The sequence below is a fragment of the Typopeltis vanoorti genome, chromosome 14 (genome assembly GCF_054136105.1).
Source record: "Typopeltis vanoorti isolate ZY-2024b chromosome 14, IOZ_Tvanoo_1.0, whole genome shotgun sequence".
Classification (NCBI taxonomy): domain Eukaryota; kingdom Metazoa; phylum Arthropoda; class Arachnida; order Uropygi; family Thelyphonidae; genus Typopeltis; species Typopeltis vanoorti.
Window position 1 is genome coordinate 16,153,137 of NC_143562.1, and position 23,810 is coordinate 16,176,946.

The 23,810-nt window shown below is 37.2% G+C and overlaps 1 protein-coding gene across 2 annotated transcripts in view; it reads left to right on the plus strand.

Moving 5' to 3' along the window:
• LOC150099257 (follistatin-related protein 5-like) overlaps positions 1 to 23,810 on the plus strand; it is a 503,787-nt gene that overhangs the window by 476,843 nt on the left and 3,134 nt on the right. For both annotated transcript variants that reach the window (XM_090403821.1, XM_090403822.1), the window contains exon 14: positions 6,059 to 6,265. In XM_090403821.1, the coding sequence (XP_090259947.1) occupies positions 6,059 to 6,265 (207 nt within the window). The remainder of the gene's footprint in view (positions 1 to 6,058; positions 6,266 to 23,810) is intronic.

The following is a 23,810-nucleotide window of genomic DNA, read 5'->3' on the forward strand; positions in this document are numbered from 1 at the left end:
AGTAAAACACTTGACCAAAGACTAGAGACCGCAAATATGAGAGTCCCGAGAAAGATTAGAGGCTTGAACAGATGGCATCGATGTCAATACCATATTAAAAACGAGGATATTAGGAAAGAACTTGACATTGTCAACATCCAGGAATGTGTTAGCAGAGCTAATTTCAGGTGGTATGGTCATTTAAACAGAATGGGCGAGGAAAGATTAGCAAAACAAGTGTTCTCTGCCAGGTTGGCAGCAAAACGACCCAGAGGAAGACCAAGATATAGGTGGATTGATACGGTACAAAGTGCCTTAGACGATAGAAATATAAGATCTGATAATGTTGGAGTCTTGACAAATAACAGACTGATTTGGAGGAAAATTGTAGGTAGGAAGTTAATAATGATGTAATTTTTTTCATGTAGTACTATCATATCCTGTACACCCCTTGAGGGTACATGGCAGGAATTTGATTATGATGATGACTAACCTTATAAACTTAAGAGCATTCTTTTACAAACATCAATGCCCAGGGTGGGAGTTGAACCCACAACCTTGTTTGGAGAATCGGTATGCTATTTACTCAGCCAACCATGCCAGCTTGTGTCTTTTATTTGTATTTGTGTATAAATTGTTTTCCTTACTGGCACATAATGACTTTTGATAGCTTACTTCTATCATTAGAAGTATAGGTACTTTGGACATGTAGTTTTCTCATGTATATCATCAGTTGATCAGTTCTCTGCTTTTGATTTATTTTTTTATCAAGTTTGCTATATACAAGCAAGATATATGCTTATGTATATTTGCACACAAGTGTTGTTTATACGCTCACATATATAGATATATTGACTCCACATATGATATTGTAAAATAGCACATCAGTATAATGCAGTCATTTAGGTTAAGAAGAGAAAAAGAACATCTAACTTCTCTATCTATGATTAAGCATGGGAAGAAAAAAAACTTTATTCAATAGATAAGAGTGAATAGTAATTTATTATCAGTGATTTCATATATTAACAGCAGTTTTCAAGTTCATGAATTAGGTATATTTCTGTTGCTGTCAATGTAAAAGTCCATAACAATCACTAATTGCCTTCCATAAAGATTGTATGAAATGGTAGTTTAAATGAAATTTTCCACTGAATTCATATTCAAAAGCTATCGTTTATAGAAATAATACTAAATATGAAATGGCAACAAAAGATTTTAATTTTATTCTTGAGAGACACTTGTGACATAATTAGGAATTATAGACACATTAATACAAGAATATTTTAATATTTGCCTTTTCAAAAAAGAGTGTGATTTGCCTATACGCCTGACCTTATCTTATATTTGCCTGATCTTATGGTGAGCTTCGATGCAGAATCTCTATATACTAATGTACCTCTCAAAGAGACTTTACAATTACTTGCTGACATCTTCCCACAAGATATTATAAAATTATTTGATTTCGTGATGCACTCTGCATATTTCTTGTGTCAAAACAAATTCTACAACCAAGTAGAAGGAATGGCCATGGGAAGTCCACCTTCACCTGCTCTAGCCAACTTTTATTTGGAACATCTAGAAGACATTCTGTTTCCCATCTATATTCCCTCAACCATCCTTTTGGGTGAGATATATAGATGACATCTTTTCAGTGTGACCTCATAACAGAGATTCCTTACCTTTCTTTTTAGCCAGAATCAATTCCTTACATACTCGTATTAAGTTTACCATGGAGATTGAAAAATACAAGTTATCCTTTTTAGACATCCTCCTCATCCGTTCACCTTCAGGTATTCTAACAATAACGGTTTACAGAAACCCACTCTTACCGGACGTTATATTCTCAAACAATCTGCTCATCATCCTTATCAAAAAAACAGGAATCATAAAATGTTTAATCTGATGAGCTAGAACTAATTGTTCAACTCCTCATGAATTACAGAAAGAACTTTCAACTATCAAACATCACATGAAATTAAATGACTTCTCCGAAAAAAATACACATCTGTTCGATTCCTACAATCCAATCCAGAACAACAAAGAATCAATACGTCTAGTTCCAATTCCATATATTTACAGGATTTCAGAACTAATTTCAATAATTCTGAAGAAATATGATTTAACAGCCACTTATATACCTATTAACAAAATATCCACCTATTTTCCCTCTTCTAAAGATAAACGCTCAACTATATCTCTGCCTGGTGTGTATCAAGTTCCTTGTAACTGTAGTCTGTCCTACTTTGGACAAACAGGATGCTCTATAGAAAAAAAGAATTCAAGAACATCAATCATACATTCTGCACAACAAATCTAATAAGTCTGGATTGGCTCAGCACAGGATAGAGACAACCCTCAACCCTCTGGTCCAAGACTCACCTTCTACACAGATGTCACTATAAATTTGAATGCCTATTCAAAGAGAGTGCTGAGACCTTATTTCACTGCCCTAACTTGAATCGAAATGACTGTATATCCTTATCAAAAATATGGGAAAGTTTAATCAGGATAACACATTAAAATATTTTATTATATTTCTTTTTTTAAATTGAGACTTGTAATTCCTACATTAGTCTAATGTTATTTATAAATTAAGATTATTATATGAAATTGAATTAATACCTATAATTTATTCATCACTCTTATGAAATTTTTTCCTCTCTTTAATGCTTAGCAATGTAACATCATGAGGCTCGTTCTACTTTTGAATGATCAATTGTTGGTATTCCACCATGTTAAAAACTGTTCCTATGTAGCCACTGAAGATAGTCTCTTAGTTTCAGACTGAAATATTTGGCAAATATTAAAATATTCTTGTGTTAATGTGTCTATAATTCCTAAAAGATTTTAATGGTGTCCTTATATATTCAGTGCTCTCTCAAATACCATATGTCATCTGAACCTTCCAAACTACACATTCTTAACTCCTTTCAACCCAAGGGTGGCGTATGTGCATACGTCCGCTTCGACATTCCTTGCCAGAGAGCACCCAACCTAGAATCGCCCAACTTTGATCTTCTCTGGATGAAAATATCCCTACCCAACTCAGTCAAATTCATATGTTGTCTCTACTGCTCCCCAAATGCAACCAACTACTCTGAGCTCTTTAATTTCCTCTTCCTAAAGATTGACTTTTTCCAGTACCACTTTCCCAACAGTGAAATCATCCTCTTAGGAGATTTTAATGTCCAAATACCAACTGGCTTTCCTCCTCCAGCTGTATAGATCTTGCAGGCAGAGATGCTGAAACATTCATCATCACTAATGACCTTACACAACTCATTCAGATGCCATCCAGAATACCTGATAATCCAAACCACTCTCCAAATATCCTAGACCTCTTCCCGTCTAATGACCCATCTAAATACACAGTGAATGTAGAGGACTCACTAGGTAATTCTGACTACAACCTACTGCTCATCCCCCCCCCCAATGCTTACAATGCTTACACAGCCACTCCCATACAAGAGTCATTTGGCATTATAACAGTACCAAGTGGGACAGCCTCTGCAACTTCTATGTCTCATTCCCATGGTTAGACTATTGCTTCTGACCTTCCAACCCAAACACATGCACTGAACTCATAACCAAAGCAATCCTCGCTGGCATGGAATCATACATTCCCCACAGTACTCTGACCTGCCATTCCCTAACTAAACTCTGGTTTTCCAAAAGATGTGCCAAGGCAGTACAAATAAGAAACCAAACATATCATCACTGGCTCAGATCAAGGACCCCCATCCTCCTTTAGAGCTTATACCCAAGCCTGAAATAAATGCAAATAAACAGAGTTCAAAAGAGCAAAAAGCAGGAAATTAGCAGCCTGTCCAAATGGCAGCCGAGCCATTTGGTCTCTCGTCAAAGCAATCAGCCGTAACTTCTGCCCAACACTATTCCCACCTCTATCATATCCAGATGGCTCCATTGCATCATCTCATACAGAAAAGGCCAATCTCCTGGCCTCACACTTTGCTTCCAATGCATGCATAATCGACAGTGGCAAATGTCCCCCAACCATTCCAGATACCCAACATACAATGCCCACCATATCCTTTTGCCAGAAAGAGATCAACAAAATACTGTCTAAATTAGACACAAAAAAGTCTCCTGGCTCTGATGGTATTCCTCCAATTGTCCTGAAGGTTTGCGCACCAGACCTGTCTCCTCTCCTATGTCGCTTATATATACTGTCTTACTTCACTGGTATCTATCCCACAGCCTGAAAATTGGCCTATATTCAACCCATTCCCAAAAAGGGTGACAAGTCACTGCCGTCCAGCTACCACCCCATCTCGCTCACCTCAGTCCTTTCTAAGTAATGGAAAAAAATCAATTCCCAACTCCTACACTACCTTGAAGCTACCTGTCTAATAAACGACTGCCAGTATGGATTCCGTCGCTGCTGATCAACAGGAGATCTGCTCACATATGTCACCCATCTCTGGTCAAATGCCATGGAGAAGTTTGGTGAATCACAAGTGGTTTGACTTGATATTTCCAAGGCGTTTGACTGGGTCTGGCACAAGGACTTATTAAGCAAACTGCCATCATTTGGTCTATCTCAAGACCTCTGATCCAGACAGAAAGCTGGCAATCTCATGTATTGCCAGCTTTCTGTCTGGATGCTCACTATGTGTGGTCGATGGCTCCTTATTCTCTCACCACTCAACTAATGCAGGGGTTCCTCAAAGTTCTGTCCTCTCACCAACCCTCTTCCTACTATATATCAATGACCTACTTCAGCTTACCTCCAACCCAATACACAGTTTTGGAGATGACAGCACATTGTACTCCTCCCTTTCTTTTGATAAACCAAAAAACCAAAACACTGCCCTCAATTCAGACCTCCAAACCATTCTCCAACAGGGTTCAGATAACCTAGTCAATTTTAATGCAAATAAAACCCAGTACTGTCTCATTTCTCATAAAAAAGAACCAGTTTCTCCCAGTATTATTTTTGACAGTACCCAAATTTCCCGACAATCTGAGATTTCTCTTCTTGGAATTACCCTGACATCAAGCTTCTCCTGGCATAAACACATAACAACCATTGCATCCTCAGCTTCTAAAAAACTAGGATTTCTCTTTTGCTCAAGTCGTTACCTCACCCCTGAACAGCCATTAACCTTATACAAATCACAAATCCGCCCAACCATCGGATGCTGCTCCCACATATGGGGTGAAGTTCCCCTATGTGGGAACAGTGAAGCTCTCTCAAATTGCTCAACTCCATACAGAAAAGAGCAATTAGACTTATTAATGACCTATCTCTTACCAACTCACTCCCCCCCACTTTCACACAGGTGATCGTTCTCCGCACTATGTGTCTTCTTTAAATATTTCCATGGAAAATGTTCATCTGAAATAGCATCAGTAATTCCCCTGCTTAGTTCTAAGCTCATTGGAACACATGCAGCTGCTGCTCAACATCCCTACACAGTGCACCTTAAAACCCACAGAACAAATTTCTTCTCCTCAATCCCTGCAACTGCTATTCTATGGAATAGCCTGTGGTGTTTCCATAGTATAGCAATAATTTTTATTCCCTGTGGTGTTCCCTAGGGAATAAAATCTACAGTCATTCAAATCTAATGTGAACAAGTACCTTCTTTCCCAACCCATACATGGTACTAATGTATTATTGGTTGACCTACCAACCTCTCGTGTATGGGCTCAGCATTAAAAAAAAGAAGAAAAGTTAATAATTATTTATAGGCTCAAAGTATTAACTGTGGTGTGGAAATCAAGTTCTTAAAAGGTCCATTGAACGTCCAGAAAACTAGACCCATAAGTGCTCCCTACCATACCATGTAAAAATAAAAATCATAATGAGCTTTGCATCAGAAGAACCATTTTTTGTAATTAGCATATCTTGTGAAAAAAATTTTCCTGTCACTAAACTCAAATTAGAATACAGGTGTATTAAAGATTCTTTAATACTAGTACTACTTTAACTCTTGCATCAGGTTTCTTCAAAACAGCCCTTTAGCACTCTATTTTTTTATTTTGAAAGTTTGTAATGGTTAATAAAATACAATTGTTATATATATTAAAATTGTATCCCCTTTTTTTTTCCCAGGTGGTTTTGTTATTTTAGAATGTGCAGAACCCATTACTGGAAGACCCACAGGACAGATAGTTTTGGATTATCTTACTGATACAGTTTTGGCTCATAAAACTAATCTGTTTGGTCATCCACATGTATCTCCTGATTCCCGTCGTGTAGTGACATTGGAGAACAATAATCACAGTGTTGTAATTGTAGCTCAGGAAATAACAGAGGAAGGTGAGTTTGTCCTTGTTTTATGCTTCTGGTTTATATTAAAGCAGGTGAAATGAATGAATTCAGATTCAGAGTTCTCAGCAAGAAAGTTAATTTTGATTTACTGATATTTAAATTATTACAGCATTTTGGAACTTCATATTTTTGTGCTTAAAATAAATTACACCATGTTGCCAGCATATGCACATGCATGTGTATACACACACATGCTCCCCTCCCTCCCTCCAATTTATAGGAACCAAGTCAAAATAATCCTGTAATTTTCAACTATATTTGTGAAATTTGTACTCTGAAAGACTTTGTTTTGTTTGACAATAGAAATTATAGATTAAATTTGGTTAATTACAGATTAATTTTAAAATTAAATTTTGAGGAAATACTAATAGATATTGAAAGTTTATTTATTACTCGGTTATATGTTGAAAGTTTATAAATAAACTTTCAACATCTTTCTCTAAATCCAGAGTAATTTAATAAAAAAAAGGTGATAAACTTTTTGGCAACTCCCATAGGTAAAGATGACTTGCTACTGCTTCTGCCTGGTATCTCCATCTCTGGGCCTGGCTCCCACTGAAGAGACCTCAATAAAGGTCGAAACTAGTCTGGGTAGTGGCCAATCCCTTAATGCATAACAGTATACATATCCACAAGGAAATGTGTTTTGCATTATGGGAGATACTGGGTTAGGAGTGTTGGTAGCTTGCTCCACCTTTGCTACGAGTTGCCTTGGTGTTGCACTACTTACCCAGGTAAGTTAGTACAACACTATATTCAGTCCTGAAGATATTTTCAGGCGCAAACTTTGTTTGCTCTCACTGGGATAAAGGATTAAACTAAATTCATTATACTAATAGATATGGAAATAATTTGATAATCCAAATTAATCGCATGTAGTTGCATTTCAAGCCTCTTTATAAGATAGTGCAAATTGCCATGAAACTCAGAATCATTGTTTTTAGTGACAGGGAGGAACTACACAGGTAAAAAGTGCACAGAGGTACTACATGAATAAGTAGACTGAAGTGAAGAAACAAAGCAAAGCCTAAATTGCACAACCTAGTAGGCTTGATTGGACCCAGGTTGATGTGACTACATCCAGTGTGTCACTACTGCAGCTGCTTAGGATTTACAGACCATACTTTTGGATACCTATCACAGAATCTACTGGAAAAAAAGACCACCTTGTTTCACAAAAGCAAATACAAGGTTTTGGTTCTGTTTTGGAAAAACTACCCTAACTTCAGTAAATTTGGGCGCATAAAATTCTCGCATCTAGAAAATTGCTCATTCTTAGACCATCTGCCCAACAGCCAGTGGTGCCTAACGAAGTCGTCTAGGTGGTGTGATTTAGGACTTTGGACATTGCAGTGTTTCTTCACTTCAGCCTGCATACATATCGTTCCTTTCTTTCATGCTTACACAGTGATCAGAATACATTTTGAAAAATTATGGAGACAACTACTGTGTTATAGAATAAAACTTTAGTTTAATATAAACCCAAACCAAATTTTGGTTTATATTAAACTCAAGTTTTACTCTATAACACAATAGTTGTATGCATTTTGAAAAATTATGGAGACATGTCTTTATCTGTGTGTTGTTCCCTGATCATGCCAATTTGACTTCGGCAAAATATAGGAAATATTTTCATTATATCATCTGTGTTGTCATTTCCTTCCTAAAATACCAACATGAGTAACAAGTGTATGAACTTGACTAGAAGCATGATTAAACTTAAAAACAAGTAAAAATTCAAAGAAATCATTTGATTATATGGATAAATTTAAAACATGAAAAACAAAAGGTATTGAAATAAAGCATTTTGCAAAGATGTATCAGCTTTCTCAATTTCATTAGCCAAAGTGAAAGATCTAAATTAAATAATGGGGTCATTCATTTTTTAATGCCTTTTATTCTCCATAGAGAGTAGTTCCTTTAGCCCTAACTTCTATGAAGATAGGTGGACACCTATCTTCATAGAAGCCAGCAAAAGGCTGTCCTTCAGACTGATAGTGAACCCAAAGAGAACTAAGGCTTTCAGGAGAGGGAATACAACATAACTGCTGCCCTCTCATGGTCTTAAACCCTTGTATTATTATCTAATAGTGAGAGTTCAACAGTCAATTTTTGAGATGCGAGGTTAAAAATCAGTTTTTGATGGAGGGACCCTACTTTCCCATACCAAAGATTGACAAAATTGGAAATGTGCCAAAGAAAGGAGTAGAAAATATTTCTTTAGTTAGCAACTAGAATCAAACCTATAATGGTCTTTATTTGAGCAGTCTAGTGCTCTGAAAGCATATGTGTTTTAGAGGCCCCTTTTACCAGCTGATATGTCTCGGTCATCATATCTCCTCTTATCTATCAACCTCTACATTTGTAGGTAGATAGGAGCTCTGCAAGGAGCACATTCTGTTAATAAATATTTTTTTATATCTGATTCACACACACAAAAGGCCACAAGACCTATAGCACATTAGTGCAATGTGTGAGCAAGAGGGATAGAAGAAAGGAGGAATCTGTTCACATTTTGCTTGAACAGCGGAGGGTTATAATCCTAGTAGAAGACAGAGTTGGGAAGACTGTTCCAAAGTACAGAAGTAGATGGAATGAAGGAGAAGGCAGTGAAGTTGGTTTGGTGAATTTCAAACTCGGCAGTAAAAGGGTTACAGTCACTGTTGGTTAGCAGTTGCTCATTTTAATGATTTTGGAGGAGAGTGAAAAAGTACGCCAAGTTTTTTGGCAGCTTCAGAAGCTATAGTTGAAATGTGGTTGTGCCAGTAAAGATTGGAGGTGCAGGTCAGTCCAAGAAGAAAAATCTGATTGTGTTTGGATATCTCAGTATTACTGAAGGTAAGGGAAGAGGGATGCGAGCTTTTTCTTGCAAGAAATCATGCAGAAGTAAGTGACTTTTGATGGCATTGAAATTTACAAGAGTGTCCTTGCCCTACTGGGATATAGCTAGGAGATCTGAGTTCAGGTCCCTGGTCATGGTAGATGTTGAAGATTCTAATACTTGAGCACTACAAGGTTTGTCAAATGAAAAGGAGGAATGGAGTATACTGTCATTGACAAAGCTAATGGATAGGATGGAAGTTTGTGAAAGCAAGGCTTTTTCTTTTTTTTGGTAAGAATTAGTGTTGGTGGGTTGTTTGGTTAGTTTTTATTTATTTATTTTTGTTGGATTTTTGATGTGTTTTATGGTTGGATTTTTTTTTTGCTTTTTTTTATTGTTTTTTCAAACTTTTTTGTGGGAGAATTTTTGAGATCTGCATCAGAATCTGCTCTCATACTCAACATTACAGAGTCCTGAGACAGTCTTACTCATCTCATTCGCTAATGTTTCCTCATTGCTCATATAACCATATAACTGGATCTGTGCACTGAAATTCAAATGTGGCTTGATTAGTGTCTTATATAGTGGATTTATCTATCACCTCATTTCCTCTACTTCTCAGGATTCTTCACATTATAGCAATTTCTGGGAACCATTACAGCTTTGATGTCTCCTGAACTTCAATTCCATATCCACCAAGATCCTCCAGATCCCGGACCACCTCCACCTTCTGGAACAAAGTTCCTTCAATATGTAAAAAACTTTCTACATCTATCTCTCATCCTGAGATTTTTATTTAATAAGTTCAAATCACCTTATGGTAACTTGTGTTGGTAAAATATTTATAAGCTCTGTATTACTTAAAACTTAATATTTCTTACATACTTAGCATCATACATCTCCTCCAGGATATGTGCTTTGCATTAAGGGTAAATATTAAGAATAGTGATCAGAGCTTATTCTACCTTTACCACGAGCTGCCTTGGACTTGCACTACGTGCAAGGTCAGCTAGACTTGCAACGCTTACAGGCGCAAACTTGACTGACTTGTCTGTTTGCTTACTTGGGAAATGGAGTAAAAAACCAGGTTTATATTTAAAATAACTTTATCTTTAACATATATTATACCCAAGGTAAAAAACTTTCTACTTCCTTCAATATGATAAACCTCATTTCATCCTTCCTTACTAAAATACTTGGTTTTACATTTATCATCATTAAAATGATATCCCCATTCTTCAACCCAAAGCATCAACCTGTTCAAATCTTGCAACAACATCACGTCAGAACTTCCTGCCATTGCTCTACCTGATTTAACATCATCATCATCAGACAATTATCTCCTCTCAGACCTCAAACTATATCATTCATATGTAAATTAAACAGCAGTGGTCCTAGAACAGAACCCTGTGCTTACCCATATACAGTATTAAAGTACTATAGGTTGACCAGCCAACCTCTCATGTATGGGCCCAACATAAAAAAATAATAAAAAAAAACTTGTCACCTTCCTTTTTTGTGACACTGCACCCCTACACAACTTGTTGGCTACCATTTTTGTTTCGGGATCTTTGTTTGAATGACTATGTCAGAGTCACTGTCACTTCTTTTGTACATTTCCTTAATGTATGTGAGTCAGTTCCACAGCCTTAGTAACAATAACATTGAGGTTACTTAAAATTTTAAACACTTCCCATTTCAGAACTATCAGTCTTCTGTCCTTTCTGTTGTTATTTAACTACTTGTAATCCCCACCTCTGCAAAATACTTATGAACATTTCCAATACCTCTTCCACAAATGCAATCCATGTACTGTAAAATTCTGTAGGGCTTTGCTTTACTGCTCTGCCAGTCTCTTTTCATATACTAATTTCTTGTTCTTCATTCCACTAGCAGCCTTCTAGTAGTAGTAACTAGTAGCCTGTGCGTTATTATCCTTGTCCTGCTAAGTGACATTATCATAAGTAACTGATTTTGCACTAAAGCCCAGATACTGCTGATTTCTCTCCCCTTTAATTGAACAAGTCATGTCAGGCCACCAATCTATTTCCTTAATTTATCATAGTCTCCTGCTCTCTAGTTCCACGCATATCTTTTATTCCTTGAGATTGTACCTGCTCATCCACTTCCTAAATCAAAACCACATGCTTTTCTAACCATGTGGTTAGAAATAGAGATAGATCTAACCATGATATCATGGTTAGATCTATTATCACTGCATGAAATATTAAATCCAACACTTAGATCCTATGTGTTGCTTCAGCCATGTGCTGTATAAGGTAGTAATCTCTAACTAGTAACAGGAATTCAATTTCCTTACTCACACATTATTTTCTGCTTCCAGTCATTGCTTCCATAGTTATTTACACATTATTATCACCTTCCTGTCACTCACCAGTCTCATCAGCATAAACATTTCAGGATCATCTCTCTCTCTGCATTTCCAGACTTGGAGCAACACTTCTCTAAATATCTAAAATTTGAGCTCTGCCTCAGCCTCACACAAAATGGCCTCTAAACCATTATCACTACTGCTTTCTTAAAGTTCCACATGGAGGGGGGGGAGGCACAACTCTTCTGAGATCATCAATAGTACTCTACCAGTCTCATCTTCTCTCTCTGTTTTTTGTGCAGTGCCTGCCTATAGTAGTAGTACTCCACTAAATATCTAAAATTCACACCTTACACCAAATGGCCTCAGAGTCATTATCACCACTGCTTATTTCAAATGCCACATGGAGGGTGGGGTGCAATTCTTCTGAGATCAGTAATACTCACTTTCTCCTCTTCCTCTTTTGTCCTTTGTCTTTTAGAAAAAATGCTAAAGCCAACATATCCTACAGCTGTAAGTACATCATACTCTGCTAACCACATCTTTTTGACATCCATGATTTGTGGGCCGACTAGTTTGATTAAGACCATAGACTTTGTGTCCTTGTCCTTATTCCTGATACCATTTGCATCGATGCATAAGTATATTAGCTTGCTCCTGGTTCCCCCCCCCTTTTCCCACAGTTCTTCACTCCATCATTTAAGTCTCTTGACGTTTGTGCTCCCAGTAAGGCCATTCCTGGTAGTTTACACTCATGGTTGCACTGTCTAATTTCCATTTCTATGACTGGCCATATTCTCTTTTCATCACCAATCCAACCAGCTTTATGCTTCTGCACTCACTCACTCACTCACATACAGATCCTCTGCAGCAACCAGCTCTGTCCTATCTTCAAATTTATTCATTACATCTACATACTTAGGTCCCTCTCCTCTGCACTAGCTATCATGCCATTCATAATGATTACACTTCTGCTCCAGTGTCTCTAACAACATCAGTAAATTGTCCCCATTCACACTTTGTCACAATTTATTTTTTACCTACCAGCACTGTCAACTCGTCTACATTTCCTCTCTCCTCTTCATAGCCTCAGTCATATTTCCTGTCATTGTTCCTCTCAAACATACTTTGAGACTACCTGTTCCATTTTCACATCTTTCTTCAAAGAGTCCCCTATACAGCACTACACCAGTCCAATACAATTATTATTATTATTATTTCGGGCAACTCCAAGGAGTCGACAGACTCATATTTCATCTTTGACCCTTCTACCACTCATGTTGCTTCTTACAGTTTGATACTCCTGCATGTCTATTCATCTTCAAGTCAAAACCACATGGTCACTCTCTTCAACCTGGAGCAGAGATGCCATCTCAGTTATAATCAGATCTTCTGATGCTATGATATAAAAAACACAATGAAGATATATTAGAATCAGAAGATCTGATCATAACTGAGATGGCATCTCTGCTCCAGGTTGAAGAAAGTGACTATGTGGTTTTGACTTGAAGATGAATAGACATGCAGGAGTATCAAAGAGAAAGGAATGTATGTGGAATTATAAGACAGGTGATTATAATAATCTTAGAAATAAGCTTGGGACATTTCCATGGATGGAGGAATTGGAAGGCGAGATATCGGTTTTTGGGAACTGGTGAAGGAATATTTATTAGCAGCAATGGCAAGTTGTATACTACAAGTGATAAAAGATAACATAAGTTGGTGTAAAGTGGATGATAAACAATATCAAACTACAGGTGAAAAAGAAGTTATGGAAGAGATATAAGGAGACAGGTGGAGAGCAGATGCATGAAGAATATAAGACTCCAGCCAGGAGAGTGACTAGCATGGTAAGGAAGGCAAAACTGGAATATGAGAAGAGATTGAAGCCCTGAGATCCAGAAAAAAATCCTAAGGAATTCTTTCATTATGTGGCCAGTGGGAGGAGGAATGATTATGGAAGAATGACATTATTGGATAAAAATGGGAATAAAGTGACGGATGCAAAGGACATAGTGGAGTTGTTTGATGAACACTTAATTGAGGTATTTTATCCTAGAGAAGTAGGTTTTAATACTAGAGGGGTCAAGTTCAAGGTTTAGAAGTGCAAGAAGAGAGAGAGAGAGTGAGTGTGTGTGTGTGTGTGTGTGTGTGTGTGTGTGTGTGTGTGTGTGTGTGTGTGTGTGTGTGTGTGTGTGTGTGTGTGTGTGTGTGTGTGTGTGTGTGTGTGTGTGTTTCAAATACTGAGTTCTCTGGATGTAAATAAAGCAATGGAAATGGATGGGATTTTGCTACAGATTTTGAAAGAATGCACTAAAGAATGGACAGTTGTGTTTACATGGCTTTCCAATGAGAGTCTGGCCATGGGAAAGGTGCCCAAGAAGTGGAAGGAGGGCAAGTGCCATTATATAAGGGTGATAGTAGGATGGAAGTGTCAAACTATAGACCAGTTTGTATTTCATCAGTAGTTAAGGTTTTGGAGAAATTAGTGAGAGATCATCTACAGCATTGGACTGTTTAGGGTAATGTCTGTGAGAGTCAGCATGGATGTGTTAAGGGGTGCTCATGTTTTAGTAATCTAATTGCCTTTTATAATAAAGTGCCAAGAGCAGTTGACAAGGGGAAAGGCATATTCTGCCATTTTTTTTTTCAGATTTTACAAAGACATTTGATAAGGTACCACATTGTTAAATATATCAATGACATTATCAATGGATTTTAAGAGATTATTCAGTTGTGAAGCTGGGAAAGGTTATTAGTAATACTCATAGAAAGGCTTAGGCATTGGTTATGCATTTTTTACTAAATTTAAGGAAATTACAATGTAAACTAGGATATACATTAAAATAAATTTTAATATACTTCAATATTTCAGCAACGTCATGTTGCCATTTTCAAGGAACTTAAGAACAAGACATGTGCATGCAGGCATAAACAGTAAGTGAGGAAGAAGCAGGAAGCTATTATTTCTCCTAAAGTCCTGATGGTACCCCCCCTGCGGGCAATGTTGGTATTCTTGGGAGATTGGGCTGAAGGTCTTCTGATGTAGGTTTCTCAAATTTGAGGCAGTCTCATGCAGCTAAATTTGTTGTGGTTTGGATTGTTTCTTAGGGCTGAAACTGATTCCATGAAAAGCCTTTCATATTTGTATTTACTACGGTGTAAATACAAATATGAAAGGCTTTTCATGGAATCAGTTTCAGAATATCTTTCAAGCACCTTAAGCCACGAAATTTGGTCTATTTTATATGATATCTCGTGTATTGCAGCGGAAAAACAATTTAGAAAAGAACGAGATCGACGCATCAAAAAATTTGAAAATTTAAAAAAAGAACTCGATCTCGAAACTGCAACTTTCTACCAAAATGGTAGTCAACCTTTCATCATTTAGTGTGAAACCTGAAACACTCGACGCCCTCGCACATGAGCACAACTTCAAGTTATGATACAAATTGAATGCGGGATACGACACCTTCCAAACCACATCGCCAAAGATATTAGACTGGATGTGGCTTGTGTTCCGACCAAAGCTAAACCACCAAAAGCCAACATGCCCAGTAAAGAAATTAAATCTCTACTAGAATTAAAGAAAAACAAGAAAATAATAATCACCAAAGCTGATAAAGGGAACACCACAGTATTGCTTAACCAAAAGGATTACACAGGTAAGCCGAAAGCTCTATTGTTAGATCGGGCTACTTACCCTCCCTATCGAGTACAATCCCACCAACTCACAAATTAGAACATTCCACAGGCTCCTAGAAGGTTACTTCTTGGCCTGTGGAAATCACTAACAAATTAAAACCATTTAACCCCCCCACACACAAAAATACATAAGGAAAATCATTACGTCCCATAGTGGATGGCATTGATTCCCCCCACGTACAAACTAGCTAAACATTTGGCCAACGCTCTCTCACATTATACTGGCAACACACCTTCACACATAAAAAAAACTCAGCCCACTTCAAAGCCAGTATAGAAAACCTTACACTCAAACACACCGACATAATAGTCAGTTTTGATGTCTCCTCCTTATTCACAAATGTCCCACTCAAACAATTCTTTGAATTAATCCAAGCTAAATTTCCTCCCAATATCACAGCCCTATTTCAGTTCACAATGAACTCAGGCTATTTTGTTTGGCAAGGAAAATTCTACAAACAAATAGAGGGGACAACTGTGGGTTCTCCACTCTCCCCACCCTTGGCCAACTTTTATATGGAGACTTTTGAAGCCTTAAACTGCCCCACAAAAACCAGCCATTTGGCTTCGCTATGTTGATGATGTGTTCGCTATTTGGCCACATGGGTCCGATGCACTCCTCTCCTTCCTAACACACTTAAAAAACCAACACCCTAGAATCAAATTCACCCTGGAAGAGGAAAAAAACAACTGCCTTCCTTTCTTAGACACACTAGTCACCCACCAGCCTGATGGAACCTTGGTTTTCTTAGTCTATAGAAAACTCACCCATACAAGCAGATACATTCACCAACAGTCCCACCACTCCTTCTCGCAACAATATGGAGTCATTAAGACACTACACAAAAGGGCTAAACTTATCTGTTCAAATGATAATGCCCTAACCACAGAACTAAACCACATTCTCAACACTTTCTCAGCCAATGGCTACTCCCCCCCCAAAAAAAATCCAAAAAATATTGAAACCAGTAAACCACAACCCCCCCCCCCTCCCGCCCCTCACAACAAGGATTACTCTAAATCCATCACCATACCCTATATCCGAGGCACCTCGGAAAAAATTACAAAAATCCTAAAAAAACATGACTTAACTTCTTGTTACAGACCATATAAAAAATTGGCATCCCTTATCTGCTCTACTGAAGACCAACCTTCCTGCCTATAGACCTACCTGGTGTATACCAGGTCCCTTGCAGTTGTAAGCTGTCCTACTTTGGCCAAACAGGCAGGACTGCAAATATCAGAATTTCAGAACACAAGGACTACATCCAGTTTCACCAATACAGCCACTCTGGTCTTGCTGACCATGCGCTGAATACCTGCCTTAGAATGCGGTGGAAGAAAGCCACGATAATACACCATAGTAAATACAAATATGAAAGGCTTTTCATAGAATCAGCTTCAGCCCTAAGAAACAATCCAAACCACAACAAATTTGGCTGCATGACACTGCCTCAAATTGGGAAACCTACATCAGAAGACCTTCAGCCCAATCGCCCAAGAATACCAACATTGCCCGCTAAGGGGGGGGGGGGGGGGGGAGCACCATCAGAACTTTAGAAGAAATAATAGCCTCCTGCTTCTTCCTCACTTACTGTTTGTTGTGCCTGTGTGCACGTGTTCCTTGAGTTCCTTGAAAATGGCAACATGACGTTGCTGAAATATTGAAGTATATTAAAATTTATTTTAATGTATATCCTAGTTTACGTTGTAATTTCCTTAAATTATTTAGTAAAAAAAAAAGTTATTAATAATAGTGTAGGCTGTGATAGCCCTTCAAGAGGATTTGAATAAAATAGATGAATGAGGATATCAATTTAATTCAGCAAAATGTGAGATCTTGAAGTTTGGGATATATATATCGATGAGAGACTACATACTCTGTCAGGGGAAGTGGGGTAGGCAAGGGATCTAGGAGGGTGAGGATATCAATTTAATTCAGCAAAATGTGAGATCTTGAAGTTTGGAATATATCAATCAGAGACTACATACTCTGTCAGAGGAAGTGGGGTAGGCAAGGGATCTAGGAGGGTGATGATCGATAGAAACCTGGAATTCAGGGAACATATTGCAAAGGTGGTGTAGGTAACCCAGAGGATTGCTGCAATACTGAGAAGGACGCTCATCAGCAGAGATAAGAGTTGTCATTCCATTGTATAAAGTCCTGATTAGACAACACATGTACTATTGTGCTCAGATTTGGTCCCCAGGATTTGAAGGAGGTAAATTAACCTTGGAAAGAGTACAGAGGCAGATAACATAAAATCCACATTCCCTCAGTCTATCCTCATAACTAGCATTGCCCAGTTATGAGGATAGACTGAGGGAATGTGGATTGCAAAGTTTGGTAGATAGAACAAGGAGAGGTGATATGATTAAGACATTTAAATTATTGATAGGTAGTTACAGGGTTGATACTGGGGAGTTCTTACGTTTGGTGGAACGAGGAGAAGGAGCGAAGACAAGGGGCATCCCTGGATATTGCAAAAGGAAGTCAAAAGGTTGAGGAATGATTTATTTACATGGAGGGTTGCTGAACCGTGGAATGCATTGCTTGATAGAATGGTGAGAGTACGAACAGTGAATAAGTTCAATGGAAGTCCTGAATCATAATAATAATAATTATTATGATTCAAGAGAAAGAATGGCTTCTTTGCCATTCTACCTTCATTTTTCTATAGTTCTACTGTCTTTTTCCACGATTATAGTACATTTGTTTTTGCTACAATTTTGCTAGACCTGTATTGCTTACATCATTCCTGCTACCATTAATGACTTCTTTCACCAGATCACTCACCCATTTTTTCATAATTTTCTTACCATCAATTGCTGCTCTTCACATTATTTTTCTTCAATATCATTATTATGATGATGATTCAGGCCTGCATGGAGTCAGAAGACTCATTGCAGGTCATGTAGGCACTTGTTCTTGTTACATTCTCGCTATTGTCACTCAGTCACTGATGCATCACCACCCATCAGCTACTCATTGAAGTCACACTTTAAACACACTCTTCTTCTATCCACTTTAAAAAATCCACATAATCCAATGAATACCTGTAGTATATTTTACATGTCAGAAAACAACTAAAATCAAATTTCAATTCGCTAATAAAGCAGCTGTCTTTCTTTTGATGCCCATTAGTATACATCATTCTCCCATTAAACAGTTTAGAAACAGACTAAAACAAGCATGCAAACTGCAAACATGAGCATGCAGTTTCTATAACAGCTCTCACACAGAAATAACAAAACCACAGTTAATCAAAAAAAAAAAAAAAGTTATCTAAACTGGCAGCCATCTTAATTTTGACTTCATCGAATTCCTGACATTATACCCTTCGGGGGGTGGGGGGGTACAGGATCATTTAATAGTACTACATGAAAAGTTACATTCATTACAAACCTCCTATCAAGAATTTTCCTCCTTATTAGCCTGTTATCTGACAGCATTCCAATATTATCAGATTATATATTTCTGTCTTCTAAGGCACTCTTTACTGTATCAATCCACCTACATCTTAGTCTTCCTCTTGGGTCTTTTTCCTGCCATCCTGCAAAGAATTTTTTTAGCTAATCTCTACTCTCCCATTCTGTTTGTGGCCATACTACCTGAGATTTGCTCTGCTAACACATTCCTGAATGCTAACAATGTCAGATTCTTTCCTAATATCCTCATTTTTAATATAATATTGCCATTGATGCCATCTGTTTACGCCCCTAATCTTTCTCAGGACTCTCATATCTGCAGTCTCTAGTCTTTGTTCAAGTGTTTTATTTCTAATCCAGCTCTCAGATCCATAAGTTAAAATTGGTTTGAACACTGTCTTGTATACAGCTAATTTAGTGTTTTGACTAATTTCTCTCTTATTCCATATAAATTTATTCAAAAAATTTAAAAAAACATTTTCACTAAAAAGTTGCCTAAATAGCTGGAATGTTTTACTTGTTCTGCAGGTTCTTCATTCAGGATGCAGCTGATGTTTTCAATGTTTCTGCCTATTTTCATTATATTTGTCTTTTTAATGCTGATTTTCATACCGAATTTATTACAGCATTTATTCAGTTTGGTCATGGAATCCTGCAAACTTCTCCTGGATTTATTTAAAAGTAGAACATCATCTGCATAAAATAAAGAGCTGAGATTAACATTTCCAATTTTGATATCAGGCTTAATACTGCTTTCCTTCATAATGTAATCCATATAGATGATGAATAAGTTGTTTGCAGATGCAAAGTTGGGACGAACCATGAAGGGTAGTGAAGATGTTGTGGCCTTACAAGAAGACTTGAATAAATTGAGTGATTGGGCATGGAAATGGGGATGTGAGTTCAATGTTGCAGAATGTAAGGTTTTAAAATTTGGAAAACAAAGATGGGATGCAGAATTTATGCTTGGTGAGGATATTTTGTTGGAAGTGGAAGAAATAAGAGATCTGGGGGTGATAGTGGATAAGGATTTGAAATTTAGGGGGCACATAGCCAAAATTGTGAAGACAACACAAAGGCGTCTGGGAATGATGCAGAGGACACTGATGTGTAGAAGTAGGGAGGTTCTTGTTCCGTTGTATAAGGCTTTGATTAGGCCACACATGGACTATTGTGAGGGGCGTGCCGACCATATATGCAATGTGTGCAATGCACACAGGCACCAAAGAGGAGGAAATACTTTAAAGAAAACGTTTTTTAAAGTGATTTTTTTATTGGAGGTGGGATAGGGGTGGCAACTAAAGTTTTGCACACAGGCGCTCGACACTACTGGTGTGCCCCTGACTATTGTGCCCAGATTTGGTCACCTGGTTTTCAGAAGGATGAAGAGATGTTGGAAAGGGTCCAAAGGTGATTGACTAAGGTAGTTTCTGACCTCTGGAGTGTCAAGTATGAGGAAAGATTGAGAAGATGTAATTTGCAGAGTCTGATGGATAGGAGGAAGAGGGGAGATATAATAGAAACCTACAAGTTGGTAATGGGTTGTTATAAGATCAGTGCTGGAGAAGTTTTACAGAAAATATGGGAGATTGGGGAGAACCAGAGGTCATCCTTGGAAACTATAAAGAGGGAGTGAAAGGCAGGTTTTTTTCCATGCAGAGTTGTAAATGATTGGAATGCCTTGCCTGAGAGTGTGGTGTCTGCAAGGAGTTTGAATGTGTTCAAGGCACGGTATGATGAGCTGTGTGTGTGTGTGTGTGTGTGTGTGTGTGTGTGTGTGTGTGTGTGTGTGTGTGTGTGTGTGTGTGTGTGTGTGTGTGATAAAAGAACCTCCCAGATGAGTCTTTGACTCCATGAGGTCTTGGGATAATAATAATAATAATAACACCTGACTTAACATCAAACCATCTTCCTGTATCTCCTTCAATTCTAACTGCTGATTTACAACTCAAATAGAGACTATGTATTGCTTGATATAATGTCTTATTTACACCATATAACTGGAATGTTTTGAACAGCTTTCTTCTTGGCACCTTGTCATATGCCTTTTCCAGATTTACAAAACTTAAATACAGATCCTTGTTCTATTCCCATGATTTCTCAACTATTTGTCTTAAAGTGAAAATCTGATCCTGACACTCTCTGTTTGGCCTGAATACAATGTTCTTCTCCAAGCTTCTCCTCCACGATTTTCACAATTTCTCCTTTGCAATTTCTTAGCCGTTTCTCAAGAATACTTGCATAAATCTTACCAGGAACACTCAATAGAGAAATTCCTCTGTAATTCTCACATTCAGCTTTATTCCCTTTTTTATAGATGGGTGCTATGAGTACTCTACTCTAATCATCTTGAACTTGACCCTCTGATCAGGCTTTCTGAATTATGCAGTAGCCACTATAAAATCAGGACTTCAAGAAGTTGGATATATGAATGCAGCATGAATATTGGAAATATTGTCTCTTGTGATATAAATAGTGAACATGTAGGGACCAAAGAAGTGGTTTGTTATATTAGAAATGCTTGTGAATTTCCAATGTTGCTAAAGTGACTCGTAGTGTAGGATTGATGCCATGGAATATCAGCAGAGACTTTGCATTATATTTCATTATCAATTCCTGTTATGTACTCTCAAATTAGTCTGTTATCTGTCAGCACTCCAATATTGTCATATTTAATATTTTGTGCTTACTAAGGCACTTCTGACAATCAATCCACCTAGACCTTGGTCTTCCTCTGGGTCTCTTTCCTACCATTTTGATATCAAATACCTGTTTTGCTAACCTTGCCTCACCCATTCTACTTAAGTGACCATATCACCTTAGATATAATCACACATTTTGAAATGCTAACAATGTAAAGTTCATTTCTAATATTTTCATTTTTAATATGATTCTGCCATTGGTGCCATCTGTCACTCCCCTAATCTTTCTCAGAACTCTTCATATCTGTGGCCTCTAATCTTTGATCAAGCTTTATTTCTAACCCAGCTCTCAGATCCATAACTTAAAACTGGTTTGAACACTGTTGTATATACTGCTAGTTTGGTGTTTTGGCTAATTTCTCTTATTTCATATAAATTTATTCCACTGGCTCCCTGACAATACTAGCTTTGCTTATTCTGTTATCTATTTCCAAATTTAATTCTATCTTCACTAAAAACGGTGTCTAAATAGCCGAAATATTTTACTTTTTCTCTAGGTCAGTTGAAGTTTCCTATATTCCTGACTATTTTCATACTTCTAGTCATTTTGTTGCCAATTTTCATTCAAAATTTATTACAGTTGTTATGCAATTTAGTTTGGGGAACTCTGGAGACTTGCATTGGATGTGTTTAGGACTTCAACATCATTTGCATAAATCATAGAGCTACGTTTGATATCTCTGATTTTAATATCAGGTTTAATGCCATTTTCTTTCATAATGCAATCCATATAGTTGATGAATAAGAGAGGTGCATCCTTGTCTTACTCCTGATTTTACATGAAACCATCATCCTTTATTTCCTTCAATTCTAACTGCTGACTGACAACTTAAATATAGACTCTGTATTGCTCTGTATAATGTTCCATTCACCTCATATAATTGTGGTGTTTTGAAAAGCTTTTTTCTGTGCACTTTGTCATATGCCTTTTCCAGATCTAGAATATGATTTCTTACCTATTTGTGCCTCCGTAGTGCAATTGGAAGAATGATGGTACATTGTGGTTACAAGAAGAATCTTTATATGGTTTTTATTCAATTGAAGGTGAGTTAGATGATCTCATAAGGTGGTAGCAGGATTTTTCTCCTGAAAACTCAGTTTTTCATCTCGCATACAGACAAATCAGCCTTGAGAACACAGTTTACAGACAAAAAATAATAGTGGTGATGGCGTGGTGTTGAGCAGTAGATGGTGTTGGTGTAGGTAATTGCAGTGGTGGTTGGCTGCAAGTTGGTGGATTAAGTGATGGAAATGAAGAGTTGTAGACTAGGTGCCCTCCCTCAATGAGTCTTTGAACTCCTTGGAGGTGTCACATAATTAAAAGCGAAAATCTGATTTGACATTAGCTATTTGGCTTGAAAACAGCTTGTTCTTTATGTTTCTCTTCCACAATTTTTCTCAGCCTCTTTTCAAGTATGCTTGCATAAATCTTTGATGGAACACTTATTCCTCTGTAATTCTCACATTCAGCTTTATTCCCCTTTTTTATACATGGGAACCAGAGACATCTGGATTTTGACCTTCAACCAGGCCCTCTGCATTATGCAGTGTAGCCAGTGCAAAACTTTTATACTCCTGTAGTTGATCATTTTTGATCGAATATCATCTGCTCCAGCCATCTTTCTGCTTTTCAAGATTCTGATGGCTTTTTCTACCAAAAATATTTGATATGCACTTTTGTCAGCATTCTTCTTAAAAATTTTCTACTACTGTTCTGTTTTTGCTTGTTTCATGTAACAGTCATTCAGCCTAATTACTCCAGACGTTTAGAACATCTTTATCTTCAGTATTTATGTCACCTTTATCATCTTTGATTCCTTTTACAGTATTCCATTTCTAATCTTTTTTTTTTCTCAATATCCTCCAGAACATTTTACCACCCTCCTAATATTTATTTTTTATATTGTTACCAACACCTCCTCATATCCTACAAGAATACAGAGAAAAATGTAAGAGCTGAGCTATGTGTAAAAGTAGCTAAACATTTTTCTCTGTATTCTTGTAGGATATCTCTCGACTTCAATATGTTTTTTCTTTTCCATGGCTGCTCTACCCCTGCAGACACCTTCGCCATGTGCCTCCCTAGCTAAATAAATCAATTTTTTCTTCAGTAATGTTTGTATAGTTGAGTCTACAGTTTACCTGTAAATGCTACTCAACTTTAATTACTTTTAAAACTTTCTTACATACTGTTTTTTAAATGTAATATCCATTTTTATCCTACTTAGTGCTAAGTAATGGTCACTTCCATTTTTAAAATCCTATGTACATTCTTGTATTCTGAACCAACATGAAGATATCACTATTAAGAATGACACAAGTCATTCTTATTTCTTGTGTCCTCATGTTACTTAAAAGTCTGTATCTTTATGTTGGAACATGGTGTTAGTAATGACTAGTCCATATCCTGAGCAGAAAGAAACCCAGCAGATATTTACCATTATTAGCTTTGTTCTTTTCTCCAAATGTTTTAAGTTCTTTGTTATAATAAATGAATGCACTATAATGTTGTTTGCTGTAGTTTATATTTCAGAAGTTTAATTC